General features: G+C 29.9%; 1 protein-coding gene across 1 annotated transcript; it reads right to left on the reverse strand.

Moving 5' to 3' along the window:
• Positions 1-7,075: 7,075 nt before the first annotated feature.
• LOC107856239 (cucumber peeling cupredoxin) lies at positions 7,076-8,982 on the reverse strand. Its single transcript, XM_016701226.2, has 2 exons — positions 8,631-8,982; positions 7,076-7,517 (listed from the first exon to the last, which is right to left on the reverse strand). Exons 1-2 carry the CDS (start codon positions 8,812-8,814, stop codon positions 7,138-7,140), a joined length of 564 nt encoding a protein of 187 aa, XP_016556712.1. The 5' UTR covers positions 8,815-8,982; the 3' UTR covers positions 7,076-7,137.
• Between the last annotated feature and the right edge of the window lie 6,957 nt (positions 8,983-15,939).

The following is a 15,939-nucleotide window of genomic DNA, read 5'->3' on the forward strand; positions in this document are numbered from 1 at the left end:
AATAAAAGGGTTTGAACAAAGACAATAAAGAAACAAAACAAGATAGATCCCAAAATATAACCCAAAATTATTCGGATAACAGAAAGAAAAATAAAACAAACTACCAAACATCCACCCTAGCAAGGAGAGGAGTGACTTTTCAATTACTGAGCTTGACATCTTAGCAACTGGTTTGCATATCAGCATGACTAAACTTTTCCTCACTATCAATGTTCTGCACCATAATTTATTTATCTTAAATTATCTTTTCAATTTCTCTTTCAAAATCCCAACAATCTTTAATATTATGACCCTGAACATCAAAATGATACGCTCATTGTACATTAAGATCAAAATTTCTTAAATATAAATTAGGAGTATACCCAAGGAGAGTATTGATCATTCCCCACTATACCAATCTTTGGAATAAACTGGCATACGATTCCCCAATTGGTGTGAAATTATCTCTTGGATTCTGTCTTATTTCATTGGTTGTCTTGGATCAAAAATCAAACTTAGAAGGGCTTTGGTATGTTTTTAGAGTTAGAGAATGACTCTGAGGAGTTGGTGCGCACCATTGTGGATAAGAATAGGGTTGAATATATGGTTGTGCGCTATATATTGGATATGGAGGTGGGGAATGGAGTATAATGGATTTGGGGAGTGATTACATAGAGCTTGGGTATGAACTTGGGCTTGAGACTGAGTGTAACGGTGATGTGGTCTTCTTTGACATGCACGTTGTCCAGCTACAATAGCAGTAATATCTTCCTTATTCTTCTTTCCTTCAACATTTCCCGAACCCTTTTGAATTACTTGAGTAATTGCTTTCAATGTTGCAAAATTCATAATGCGACCGATATTGATTCCATTATCTATCATCTCCCCCATTTTAAGGACCTCAATAAATGGTTTGCCTAATGCAGGTAACAAATGTTCATAATATATTTTATCATGCGCTTGAATGAACACCTCCATTATCTTACTTTCTTTCATTGGCGGTTTCACCCTAGCAGCTTGTTCATGCCATCTAATTCCATACTCCCTAAAAATTTTAGTACTCTTCTTCATATTAGTTAGGGACTTCTCATCAGGGATCAACTCCACATTGTATTGGAATTGGTGTATGCCAAAAATCTGTCCCGAGATGTCACACGGTGCTTAGGACCACAAGTGATCCCAAGCTAACCCTTATAATGCCATACTACTAAGAAATTGATTAAATATGAATGAATGGTGAAGTTTACTGTGCGAAAACATAAAGAAATGCTGAAATCTATAAAACACAATACTGATACCACTTTTACATTTTAATAAAGTATGAAGAGAGGGACTGAAATTATAATACTGACTCTAACTGACATCTATGAAGCCTCTACTATACTGACTATAAATAGTTGGGAAGCTACTCCAACTACCGCTAATCAATACATATGAATAAGAAAAGACACAACATAAATAAATCTAACCGAAGTCCTCGAAGTAGAAGGACTCATCACCTTGCTAGCTGGAAACTGCAACTGTCTAAGTCTGAATGCGCCTACTAGATCTTGTACCTACATTATGAGACAATGTATTACATAGACATATATGTGGATCATTACTTTGAGGATGTACTGAGTATATGGGGGTGTATGCATTAAGTCAACAATATCATTACTCTTTATAAAACCATGCATGCTTGTATAAATGACTCATATAGCTTGAATAAATCTGAAATCTAAATCTCATAAATCATGAATAATGAAACATGTAGCATAAATCTCGTGAGTCATTAAACTTAGTTGTAAAATATGTATTCTTCTCTTATTTTCAAAGCTTGTAAGCAAAAAGAAATCTTAAAACAATAACTTTCAAAACTTAAGCTTTTATCTTGAGGGGGATAGTACTTTGGGAACACAAGAACTTGGGAACTTTAGGACTATAAAACTTTGGAGACTCTGGGAACTTGGGAGTTTCTTCTAACCGACATAATCCATGTGAGCTGACATGGAGTCTAACGTCTTGCCTACGTTGGGGAGAGCTGTTCTACCCTTGTCATCAGAATAGAACCTTAACTTTAGTGATCACTATCTTGGCCCACTATGGACATATCGTAAACCTACGGTGGCACATAGTTCTGGGGCATGAGATCTTAGAATCATACCCAACTCGGTGCTAAATACTACCCCATACTTATTGCTCAGAACTTTAGAAAATTCACCTTAAAATAGCATAAGGGTTTATAATCAAGACAAATTATGCTTCTCTTCTTTAAATCTCAAACTTTATGAAAAATGTAGATTCCTTATCTTAGCTTAGGATCAAAAGATCAATTTCTTTCTTAAAACTTGGTAAAAAATCATCAAAGAGTCTTAAAATCATAATCTTCTTGAAATATCAAGACTAAATCTTAGGTCTTAAAGCCCATGCTTCAAACTTATGTTAAAACGCCAAAAGGTTCATACTTGATAATGTAATTATTGCTAAATCAATCCAAAATCTAGAAATTTCAGCAATAAGCATGAAAATATAAACATACTCATGTAATATCATAGCAAAACATCATACTCCATATGATTCTTGAAAATACTTCAATAATATCCAAATAATAAAATCAAGAATCTCAATATCATGCTTAAACTTGATTGGGAAAAAACTGGAAATTCGCATTACATGCATAAATATATGAAAATAGTCATGTAATTCAACATTCAATCACTTGAATTCTCATAATCTTCAAACAATAAAAATTGGATATAAACCCTAACTTCAATTTCATGAGAAATCACATAAAATTCAGTAATTCATAACTTAAAACAAGGTTTGGGCACAAGGACGAAAGATTTGTCCTTGTTCAAATCCCACATACCTTATTTGGCTTGATTCAATGGAACAAGTTGAATTTTGAAGCCTTGAGAATGTTCTTGGAGGTTTTTATTGAAGGTTTTTGAATGGTGATGTTTTGATTCTTAAGTTTTCTTGAAGAAGGGTTTGAACCTTGTTCTTAAAGGTTGATCTTGAAATGAACCTCAATTTTGATGCTATGGATGAATATGAAGTTATGTGCTTTGATTTAATATAATTAGGTGTTAAAAAGGGTGGAAAGAACCCAAAAATCCTTTTAAAAGGGGCTTAAAATCGCTAAACGGAGGTCCCTGACAGTTTGGGCGATGAACTGTTGCCCTAGGGACATACCATCCCTTCAACCCATCACTTTTTGGCTAGAAAACAGGCTTACTGCCTTAGTTGGGATAGTTTGAGAGACGATCCATCGCAGGTGCGACAGTTCGTCGGCCTTTCCATCACACTTTGGCATCCGGATAGCTCACTGTAAAATGGTCATAACGTTTTACCCCAATACTGAATTTTGACAAAATTGGTATTGTTGAAAAGCTAATTAAATTATATATCTGTTGCTGGGTCATGAGATAAGAAATTCATAGTATAACAAAAAATATGCTCGTTTGAAGTTGACTGTACTAATATCCTTCTCAAGAATTCAATCGGTAAGGGATGTTTTGATTCGCCTAATAGCTAGGACATATTTGAGTCTTGAATACACATCAAAATTGATCATAAAACTACCAAATCACTAAAATTTATTTCTCATGAGTTTGAAGCATGGTTCTACTATCAATTGGAATTCTCAGGGTATTACACAACCGGTGCATGAACATCAAAAGTAGGAGCTTCAAGTAGGGGTGGGGGTGCAAAAACATAAATAGTAGGTGGAGCCGAGTATGCGGTAGTTTTGTGTTGAGGAGTGAGGAAATGAATATTGGAAGTATTTGGATAGTGTTTCCCTGGAACTCTACATGTTACACGGGGGGAAAGCAAGACATATATTCCAGATTATCAATGGGAACTGGAGGAGGAGGCAACCCATTAGCCCAAGCTCGGTGCATTTCTATCATTTGTTGTATTAATTTCTGAATCTCTTCATTATCTCCTAATTATCATTCCCCAAACTCTCTATCTGATTAGCTACAACAACCTTGGTATCCTTGTCGGTCATAAATTTCTCTTTGACTTGGTGCAATATGGAGGATCAGCTAAAATGCCACAAACCAACCACCTTAAACTAACTAAACAAGAGACAGCAAATGCATTAGAGGTTAACATTTTTTCAAAATCTTTTTCCTCTTTTTTTTTAAAAAGATCACCGAACCCAAGAAGAGCGCCTACGTATCTCACTCTCGAAAGAGTAAAATCAGGTGTGCATAGTTCATGAAGTTTTGGCACAACATGGCCTATCAAACTCTCTTTCTTTTTCATTTTCTTAAAACTTTAAGAAGTAAAGAAAATAACAAATTGACAAAAGAATTGACGAAAATCTTTTTAAATTTTTCATCTTTCAATACAAAATGAAACCTATGATTACCAAAGAAAAATCTTTTTGGGTTTTCAATTTTGAATTTCATAAGAAAATGAAACTTGAAACTATTAAAGGAAAATCTTTTTGTAGTTTTCTTTTAAAGATGTATATAAAACACCTACTCTAAATGTAAAGTGAGGAAAATCTTTTTGGATTTTTTAAATAAGATCACCGAACCCTACAAGGACTGCCTACGTATCTCACTCCCGAAAGAGGAGAATTAAGTGTGTATAGTCCGTCCAGATTGGACAGTTACGGACTAAATAAAAAACTGAACCTAACTTAAGAGACACGACCAAGGACAGAGGATGAATGACGTCAATAAAATCTTTTTTGAGTTTTTAATTAGATACTTCACATAAAACTGACACCAACAAATATGAAAGAAATTTTTTTATTTGTTATTTTCGTTATATAAAATGTACAAAACTTCTACCATCTTTTTTTAAATTGTTTCTTTTATAAAAAAAAATCCTATTGAAATAAAATATATTTTTTAAAATTTTCAAATTATGAATGTTTGCTAACAGAAATAAAGACAAAATCTTTTTGATGTTTTGTTTTTGAGTAAATAAGTGTAAAAGGTAAAAAAATCTTTTTTTGACTCTTTTTTTTTCAACCTTTCCTTGCCTACACACTTTTTCACAAATCAGTCCGTCAAATGATCTTGTTACCCTCAAGGATGCAACAATTAGGGATGCTTCAGGGGTGAGTTTCCAATAAAGGACTGAGTGGGTCCTTCTAGGTCTCAATATGATACAGATAAGCATTACTTAAAGACTGACCTAGGTTGGGGTCTACTAACAAGGCTGTTTGGGGGAGCATATTGTCTATGGTGACTACGATGGCTTTTCACTCACTCCATACCAGCCGATGGCCCCCCCTCCTAAAATAAGGGTGACTCAACTAGTGGTGTGTACACAAGATGTACTATGGGACTTGTTGTGAAAGAAATGAATTGGGTTATGCAAATGATGACAGATATAAAGGGTAATACGTAAAAAAAACTGTAAACATGTAGCACGTAGCTCAACAATGATAAAACAAATATAAATAATAACACAAACAACGTCTATACACCCATAATGTCAAACTAAGCCGATACAACTCAAAAAATAAGTTCAAATTCTAAAAATATCTAGCAAAGTCGCTAGAGCTGTCACACCTCTTTTGTTTAAAAAAAAGAAATAATTTTAAGTTTGAAAGGGTTTTTATTATCAAGTGACGAAAGAAAATAATTTTGTTTCAAAAAAGATTATTTACATTCAAACTCAGAGTCACCACTTGGCATGAGTCGGGTGTGCCAAATCACCTTTGGAAATCCTTTTTCAAAACAGCTTGACTCTAAATTTGCCTACCCTAGCCTACGATTTTCCTATAGATTTTTGGCCTAACGCATGACACTATCAAGTTTGACAAAATTAGTGTTCATTTCAAATCAACTCTATCGATGAACCAATCCGAGCCAATATTCATTTTTTATCACTTTTCAATCCCCATCACCAACTTCATCCTTGATCAATGATTATCTTAACCCACAAACATCAATTCGATTCTTCAAAAATCAAATCCAATATCAACCACCATTCATGATTCAAACATCAAAAAATCACACAAAACAAAACTTCATGTAACATGAATACATCACATAAAGTATTCAAAACTTAAAATTAATCAAGAATAGGATGAGAAATGGACCATAATGTCGCTTTCAATTGAAATCACTCCTTTCGACTGGAACCGCTTCCGAAATCTCGGAACGAATCTCAACAACGAACAAATCAAACCCGAATAGAGAGATACCAATCAGACAGGTTTAAAGATAGCAGAAACAAACTCAGTACAGGACCCCGAGTTGCAAATTTCTACTATTTTCCAATAGACATCGCCGAAATTGGACTAAAATCGATAAAATTTGATTGATTCAGGACGGAATAGAGTCGGGGTCCGTACTTACCGTCTCGTAGAAACTCCGGTGAGCTCCAATGGTGATCGAAAACAAGGAGAAAGGGACAGCAACAACGTTTCCCGGCGAAGGGGATACTATTTCTGGCTAAAATTCGCCGGCCAGTCAAGTTTTTTCCGATCTACCTTCTCTCGCGCGTTTTCTCTCTCTCTCTCACGATCCTCTATTCACTACCTCCCTCCAATCTCCAATTTCTACTCCCTTCTCCGATTGTGTGTGTACTTTTACCGTGTGATGTGTGTGAGTATCCAGCTTTTTCTTTGTGTAGTGAGGATGAGTCTTTATGTGAGTGTATCTATTGTATTCTCTGTGTGTCCATCTTGTGTGTGTGCTGTGTATTGTTAGTGGGGTGTGGTACGTGGGTAGAAGGAGGTATGGGGTAGGGGTGTGAGGTGGCAAAATTAGTTAGAGTGGGTGGTGAATTTGTTGAGGGTTTGTTAGGATAAGGTGGTTATGGATTTGTTAAAAATTGTTACTTGGATTCTTGTGGGGAGAATATTAAATGGGTGAGGGTGTACGGTAACAATGCGGTAAATTTGATAATGCGATATACGGGAGGGACAAAATTATGTGTTTACAATTGCTATTATCAGAGTTTGCCTAAGCCCGAAAGCAATTTCTAACATTAAACTACTTCTTATAACATGTGTATATAGTATAGTTCTTTGTCTATAAATTTTTAAACACTTCATTAATAGTGCAAATATTTTGCAGAAGATTTGGCAAAAATCTTGAACTACTAGAAATTATCCTAAATTTAAAATAAACATAGGTTCGAGATGAACTTATTATAATAAAATGTCATCATGTTATACATCCTCCTATATAGATCGATTTAAAAAAAAATGGCCAATGCAATAGATGATGCACTGAGAAGAAAACTAGTGAGCACGACCGTCGAGGAAGAAGGAGCAGGAGAAGGTGGAGAACTCTCCGCACGAGCATGTGGTGTGGGGGTTGGAGAAGGTGTAGCACTGCCCTTAGGAGCATTTGATATGGGTGCGCCTGTGCCTGAAACTATAATGGCCAATTTCTGACCAGCTATACAGTGTTTGCCAACCGTGCAAATATAGTACTTATCACCGGCAGATTTAAGAGTGACATTTGCTGGTCCTATTGAGATGGCTGGTCCTCTAGTAAATTTCGTAGAACACTCATCAAATGAGGCTTTTGTTACTTCTTGCACGTTATGGATGTTGCTGGGAAATTTGAAAACTGTTCAAGAATTGGAAGGGAAAAAAATTTTAAAAACGGCATGTATATAATATCCAAACTGCAAGGATGGAAGATATTCAACATACATAATTTTATTTTTGAACATAAATATTAATTATTGAACACCCTTGATAAATACCTGAATTTACCATTGTGAGAATGCATAAACCAAATATTTCAAGCATGGCTAGCTTAAGGAAAAGGGAAAATGAATATTTATACAAACAGCTGATTTTTTAAATTGTCACTGATATTTTCTTCCTTCTTTTTCAGGCATAAAAAAAGTCTTTACCTTTTGCTATTTAACTTAAAGGTTCGTCTTTCTTTTAATCTGAAAAATCACTTATCTTTTGTTAATTCACGCAAAAGATCACCGAGCACAAAAGTGATTTATCTAGTCACTTGTTAATGATGTAACACCTGAATTTAAAAATTACAAACATTGTCGAATATTAGTATCTTTACATTTTTGGCATAAAAATTAGGTGTCATATATCATTATTTAATTTGAATGACCTTTTGAGTGCAATAACAAAATATTAGTATTTTTTAATACAAAAGAGGAAAAGTAACTTTTTAAGTGAATTATGAAAAGAAAAATGAACTTTTTTAATAAATAAAAAAGGGAAAAGGCTCAATTATGTGATTGAATTTTGAGAAAAGACTTATATATGTCATCCGTTAAAAGTTGGGCCCATCTATGTTATTGCCGTTACAAGAAGTATTCGTTCGAGCTGTTATGTTACAACTGCCCGATTTTATAGTTTTGCAAAATCATTATCATTCGTGCCATTATCTTTCTCTCATTAGAGGTACACATAACCAAACTTAAATCAACCCATATTAATTAAATTTGAAATTAAAATTAGAACTCATTTATTAATATTGACTGATTTATATTTGGTGATACAAACCTCTAATAAGAGGCGACGTGAAATGTCATTTTTGTAATAATAATGACATAGATGACCCAATTTTTAACAAGATGACATAAGACGAAGTTTTTCTTAAAGTTTAATGGCATATGTTAAATTTTCCGTAAAAGAAAATGATGAGTTTGTTCACTTATTTGGATCGCCAACCCTTTATAGAGACAATTGTAGAAATTAGTACCTAGGGTGTCGCCAACATTGAAGGTATTTTTAGAAGCCCATGTTGAGTAAGCTGAAGCACCAGTGGGTGGTACAACCCAACCAATATTGTCCCCAACGACATGCTCTTTTTGTGCTGTTGTGACTTGTAGCAATGTTGCCACGGCTAAAGCACCAAAAACAACCATGCTCATAACTTTCTCCATGTCTCTATTATTATAATAATTATTTTTTGTTTGTTTTATATATTTTTAAATACAAAATTCTCTAGTTTTTTGCAACCACAAGTATAGAAATTGCTGATTGCAAGTTTACTAGAGATATCCTGTATGAGACGTATGCTTGTCTCATATATATAGAGAAAGGATTTTGAACTGGTCTAACTTATCTTACCCGGCATAGCAGGGGAAGTTTAAAGGTAAGCAGCACGCAGATCCACACTATTTAGCATCGGGTGCGCGCACACACTAGTTCCATGAACAATATATGTCACTTGATAAATTTTAAATATTTACAGTCGTGTAAATTTGCGGGATGATCACTCAATTTAGTGAATTATATAGTAAACCTACTTATTTTATTTTTTATTTATAAAATCACTCAACTAATTATATATCTTATTTTCTGAAAAGTAACTTTAACCAGAAAAAAAAAAACATTTCTTATATCAAAATTCTTTAGATTCTTCTTCTAACTTTAAATGGTAAAATTCTGATTTACAATCGAATTTGCTAAAATAATTATATCCTTGTATTTGCCTTATTTTTAATATCTTATTTGGTATTGGATAATTATATGGCATAATTTTTGCATTTAAATTTCTATAGTCAATAATCATTCTACTTTTTCCTCTTTTTTGTTCACTATGTTTATTTACTATAAATGCTGGACTATTATGTTTACTATTACTTTTTTTGTATATATTGTTTTTCTAATAATTCATCTATATGCATTTTAAATTCTTTTAAATCGTCAAAATTATATGTTAATGGTTTCTGGGTTATTATGCTATTTTTATTTATTAATTCAATTTTTATAGTAGTTTTTATGTTTTTCCCATCCTTTTAATGGATCTTCACTATATAATTGTTCTAATTTTTTCTTAATTATTTCTATCGTATTTATTAAAAATATAGTTATTTCTATTTTATTTATCGAAAATACTACCAGTTCTATTGTATCTTCAGTATTTTTTATATTTTCTAACTTTTTTGTAATTTTTGTACTTCCTTTTATCCAATCAGTTTTCTTTCTTATTTTATTATTAACTCTTTTTGCTCTCACTTTCTGTTTACATGGTGTTGTAAACCACCAGTCTGTTCTAGTTATTATATGTGGGTATAATTTATCTAAAAATGGCATTCCTAAAAGTATATCTTTTGATATTAGTTCATAATTATAAATTTCTTGTATTGTTAATATCTTATCTCATACTTGTATTTTTACATTCTTAGCTTTATAAGTAATTAAGCTTCCTTCATTATTAAATCCGTTAACTATTATTGGTGTTTTTAATTTATCCCATTTGCTTTCTGGTAAGCAATTACATCTACATAAATTAGCTTCTGCTCCTGTATCTATCATAGGCGTATAATATCTACTGTAATATCCTTCTACCACTATCTTCATTAATACATATATTTTCATTTTATGTTAAGGCTCTTCTTAAGAATAATTTTTCTTTGTTATATGTTAGGGTTAATTGTGTATGTTCTATATTATATGGTTTTACTTGTTCTAGCCATTTTATTCCTAATATTATATCTGCTTTTTGCATTTCTTCCTTTACTTCAAATTCTATTTTTATTTTTCTAATTCCTATTATTATTTCTTTTTCTGCTATATTTTTACTATTTATTAAACTTCTTGGTAGATCTGGGCACATATCATTATCAGTTTTTATTTCTTCATTTTTTACTAGATATTTTGCTATATAATTTTTTTCTTGTCCTGTATTCAAGAGTATTAAATATTCTTTTTCATTTATTTTTCCTATTATGTAATATTGGTTTAAATTACTTGTTGAATTTATTGCATAACTTGTTCTTTTTTATGAGCTTGATGAGTCTGGTTTTTCATCAGCTATTCTTTTCGTTGTACTTATTCTATCATTTACTATTTCTAAATTTTCTTCTATATCTATGTCTCTATAGCTATAATCATTATAATCTATTGTTTTTACAATTTGTTCGAATGGACTTTCTATTCGTATTTTGTTAATCTTATTTTTTCCTGTTATTTTATGTTTTGTTGTTAATACATATAAATTTTTGCATCTTGCTATAAATATTTTACTTTCTGGGGTTAATTCTATTCCTGATATTTTCCAATATAATACTAATGATTTATCTATATTTTTATCTGTTACCACTACTGAATAATTTGCACTTATTATAAATTTGAATTTTTGGTATATTAGATTTCCTTTTACAGCAGTTATTATGCTTTTTTCTATAGGTTTTATAATTCTATCATCTGCTAAATATAATTCTATTGGTGTATCTATTTCTTCTCTAAAACATGCTTTTATTAATATCTCTGTACCTCCAAGGTGTACATATTTTATTGGATCTCCTTTACTTTTTATATCCTTTATCTCTTTATTAATTATTCTTTTTGTTACTAGTGGTATACTAGCTTTACTTTTTGCATATCTACAGTCTATTACATGTTCCTTTTGGCATACTACATAATATTCGTCTTTTTTCCTAGTAAACATATTTTTTATTGTTGGTAATTTAAATATTTTTTCTACACTTAAGTCTAATTCTTTTCCTTTTATTTCATCAAATATGTTACTGTCAAATATTATTTTTTGTTCTGTTCCTTCATCATTTAGATATTCTTCCTTTGTTATTATTTTTATATCTTCTTCAGTCATTTGATTCATCTATTTCACTACCTATTTCATTATCTGTTTCATTTTCTGAAATTTCATATATACTATCCTCACTTTCTAATTCATAATCTATATAATCTATCTGCATATATTCTGTATTATCTATTTTTATTTCTGATATTTGTTTATTTTTTGGATTTTTAGGTAATTTACAATCTCTAGCTAAATGTCCTAATTTTCCGCAATTATAACAAGTACATTCTTTTATAGATTTCTTCTTTCTATATGGTCTTTTGTATTTATAATTTTTTACATAATATCTTTTTCTTAGTGTCTTGTATTTTTATTTTGATTTTTTATATTTCTTATATTTCTTATGTCTTTTTCTTTTCTTATAATATCTTTCTTCACATCCAAATTAGGGTGCTATTTTATTTTTGTAACATGCTAAATTTCTTATCAATATTTTTTCCATTTTTAATTCTTCTCTATATTTTTCACATAAATTTCTATACCATTGTTGTAAAAATTTTATTCTTGCTCCTAAAATATCTACTATTTTTGCTTCTTCCCAACTTTTTATTATCTTTGAACTAAATGGTTCGGGTAATTTATTAAAATATAATTTTCTTATTTCTTTACTTTCTTCTATATTATATGCTCCTTTATAATAATATTCTTTAAATGCGCAAGTATATTCATCTATATAACACATATTACATATTGCTAATTTTAACATTAAATTCCTATTTGTATCTTTTTCTTCATCTTGTTCTTCTTCTATTGTTGTCATACTACCAAATTCATCTTTTATAGCTGTTTCATATTTTTTTTAATAATTCTATAGTTGTTAGTTTTGTTGTTGTTGATGATGTTCCTTCTATAGGTTTATTATTTCTTAATACCTTTTTGTTATTTTCAGTTAAATTTGAAAACCATAATTTCACTCTTCCTATTAGTGTTCTTTCTATATATTTTGGTGCATCTGTTATGTTTATATTATTATCTAATAATTGTTTTGTCATATATCCTATCCATAATTGTATTATTTTTTCTGTATCTATTACACAGTCTAAATCTAAAAAGTTATAATTTTTATTAACTCTTTGTTTTGGTGTCCATTTGTCATATTCATTCTTTAGATTATATTTCTTAAACTTATTCTTATAATATGTGGGTTTTCTTATTCCTGATGTTCTAGGTATTATATTTTCATCTTCTTTTTTATCAAGAGTATTTATTTCTGTGTTGATATTTTCTAAGTTTTCTTCATTAATTACTTCTTGTTTTTCGTTGATTTCTAAATTTTTTGTATTTGTTAATATTTCTGTATATGTTTCACTATCTTCTGAATCATAATTATCTGTCTCTTCAACATCTATATTATTTATTTCTAATTTTTCTTTAAATTGATTTATCTCGTTTAGTAATTTTTGTTCTTTATCTTTTTCTTCCTTTTCTTTTTGTCTTTGTTCATACAAATCTTTTAACATTTGTAGTTCTTTTTCTAATTCAGCAATCCTACTATTTTTAGTTTCTTCTATTTTTCGTATTTCTTCTGTAGTTTGTTGTTTTATTTTTTCTATTTTCTTTTTCCTATCTATTTCTTCATTTTCTCTTTCTATTCTTACCATTGCTGTCAATTTATCTTCTAATTTTAATTCTTCTTTTTCTAACATTAGATATAAATGTTCACCTATTTTTTTATATCTTCTTCCTAGAGTAGAAAATACTATTTTTATTTTTAATCATTCATTATTTTCATATATTTTTTCATCTATTATAAATTCTTCTTTGTTCATTTTATTGTGAATAGTTCATGTTGATATATATATTCTAAACTATCTATTTGTGATTCTAATTTTGATATTTCATCTTTTTGTGTATTTATTGAGTTTTCACTAACTCCGGCAAATATATTATAATGTAGTCTTTCTATTCTTATTTTTAATTCTTTACGTTTTTCAGAAATAATTTGTTTTAATTCATTGTATTTTTGTACTTTATTCATTTAAACCATATTTATAATATCTTGGTGGATATCTAAATCTAATTTTATCATAATTAGGTGGTATGTGTCTCATTCTTCTAGATTTTAAATGGATTATTAATTTTGCTTCAATACTAGATATTAAGGTAATTAGGTAGACTAATCATTGTGTGTTTTCTTTTTTTTTATTTAGACTTATATATTCTGAATAATTACTAATTAAAGATTCTTTAATTTTTCTAAAAGCTTATTTGTTTTTAAATGGTCTTCTCATAATTAATTCAATCCAACATAAATTCAAACATATATACTACTGCTGTATATTTTTTAAATAACTGGGCTCTGATACCATTTGTAGGGGGTGCGGATCTATGCGGATAACTAACTTATGTAATAGATCTATTATATGTATAATGAATCTATTTTTCTTGGTGCATGGATATTTCTTAAATTTTGTTTCAATATCTTTTAATGATTTATTCTTTTCATAAGATGTATTCATTAATTTCTGTGGTTCATTATTTTATCCTGTAGTAATTGTAGAATTACAGATTTCTGTATAATAATTTATTCTAATTGTACTGTAATGTATATCTAATTCTAGATTTTCAATGTTATTTATTATCTTGTGTTGCTCTTCTCGTAGTGAGTTTTTTAAATTATATAAACTATCACATGTACTTTTTTCTAAATTTTTTAAGGTTTCTTCTATCCATATTAATTTTTCTTTTAGGTTCTCCATTATTTTTCTAATTCGGTTTTTATAACTAACTTCATTATTTAGATTTTCTTGATTTTCTCTAGTTTTTCTTATATATTCTAACATCTCTTAATCTGAATAATATCCTTCTGGGTAGTTATCTAGGTATAACTGTGCTATCCAATTTATGGTTTCAATTTCATAGTTTAGTACTTTTTCTAATATTATTTTCTTAATATCTATAATTTCTATATCTCTAAGTATATATAAGATTAAGACTTTAAGATTATCTATCATTAAAAATTGACTAAATATTTTATTATAATATTTTGTAGTTGTTTGTTTTTGCCTTCGTAGTTCTTGCATATTTTTATTAAGAAATTCTATATATTTTATATCTTTAATTTCCATATATTTGTCTAAATTTAGTTTTATCTGTTTTTCTATTAACTGTATGTTGCTCATATCTTTTTTCGAAAATTCTATGTAATTTATCATGGTAAGTATTTGTAAGAGTAGTTAGGTAGGTATGGTATATAATTTACTCTAGTCATATAATATTTACCAAATGTTTTTTCTAATATGATTTTTCTTATATCTGCTACTTTTATATCCTTAAGTGCATACAAAATAAGTATTTTAAATTTATCTACCATCACATCAGATAAATAATTATTCATTTTCATAAATTTTCTATTTTTCAAAATATTCCCTTCAACCATGTACATAACAAAATATGGTCATCTTAGATTACTATATACTAGATTATTCTTAAATAACATGTTTTTCAGTCACTATTAGCATGGTAATTTAGATACTTTTCCCTTAAACAGTGCCTCTACTCTGGTTACTCTCCGCCACGGCTTCTTGCCTCATTGGTTTCACCTTTAGGATGACATAGTTCTTAGGAATTTTTCTCCGTTTCCACTTTGCTAATAAACTTCTTAACCTATTATTCTTCGAATAATTATACTATGAAGTAACTAATATGATTTTATTTTATCATACCATAATTGTTGGGAATTATGAATTTAGCTATTCATAATCATAAATAAATATAACTGTTCGGGTAGTTTTGATATTTCTGAGGTTTGTTCCTCCATAGCTTTTTCCATTGAAATATATCTGTTTTTTGATTAACTAAGCAAAATATTTGTTGCAGACAGGAGAGAGTATTTTTGCTTCAACACATGAAGGCTTGCTTTGCAATGCCTTCGGTTCCTCTCATTTATAGAATGAATTATTTACAAAGTCTTACACGTTTTCTAAAAATCTAAAAAGTTTATCCTAAAAAGTCTATCCTAAAAAGTCTCCTTATGAGACAAGAATTAGTGTCATAGCCTAAAAGGCTAAAAGGCTAAAAAGGCTACAAGAATTAGTGCTATAGCCTTAAAAAGTCAAAAAGGCTAAACTCTATACAACAATTTTACGTAAAAATTTTAATATCTTGTTTTACTCCATTGATATCTTCTTGTTGTCGTATATGCTGCTTTTCCATATCTCCATTATTGCTTCTTATCTTATCTTCCAGCTGGCATGCTCATCTTCTTGATTTTTATTCTAGGTGGACTTCTGGGATAATATTATCTTCTCCATTACATCTTGAACATTGATGGTCTGGATATTTGTGTCCAATTATCTTGCAATATCTTATCAATAATCTGTTTGAAATAAATCCTTTTTTAATTGCTCTTGCAGTAGATTGTTTTTCTGGGTTAAGTATTATCCATTGCCTAACATCTTTCATATCTGCTTGTCGTAGCTCTTTTGAATTTGAATAAATCATCTGATGGTCTCTCGAA

This window comes from Capsicum annuum, chromosome 12 (assembly GCF_002878395.1).
Source record: "Capsicum annuum cultivar UCD-10X-F1 chromosome 12, UCD10Xv1.1, whole genome shotgun sequence".
Lineage (NCBI taxonomy): Eukaryota > Viridiplantae > Streptophyta > Magnoliopsida > Solanales > Solanaceae > Capsicum > Capsicum annuum.

What these genes read in the sequence shown, in the direction of transcription:
- LOC107856239 (XM_016701226.2), bottom strand. Translation starts at nt 8,814, where the DNA reads ATGGAGAAAGTTATGAGCATGGTTGTTTTTGGTGCTTTAGCCGTGGCA. An exon ending in CAATGTTGGCGACACCCTAG is followed by an intron (nt 7,518 to 8,630) that starts GTACTAATTTCT and finishes ATTCTTGAACAG; the next exon opens with TTTTCAAATTTCCCAGCAAC.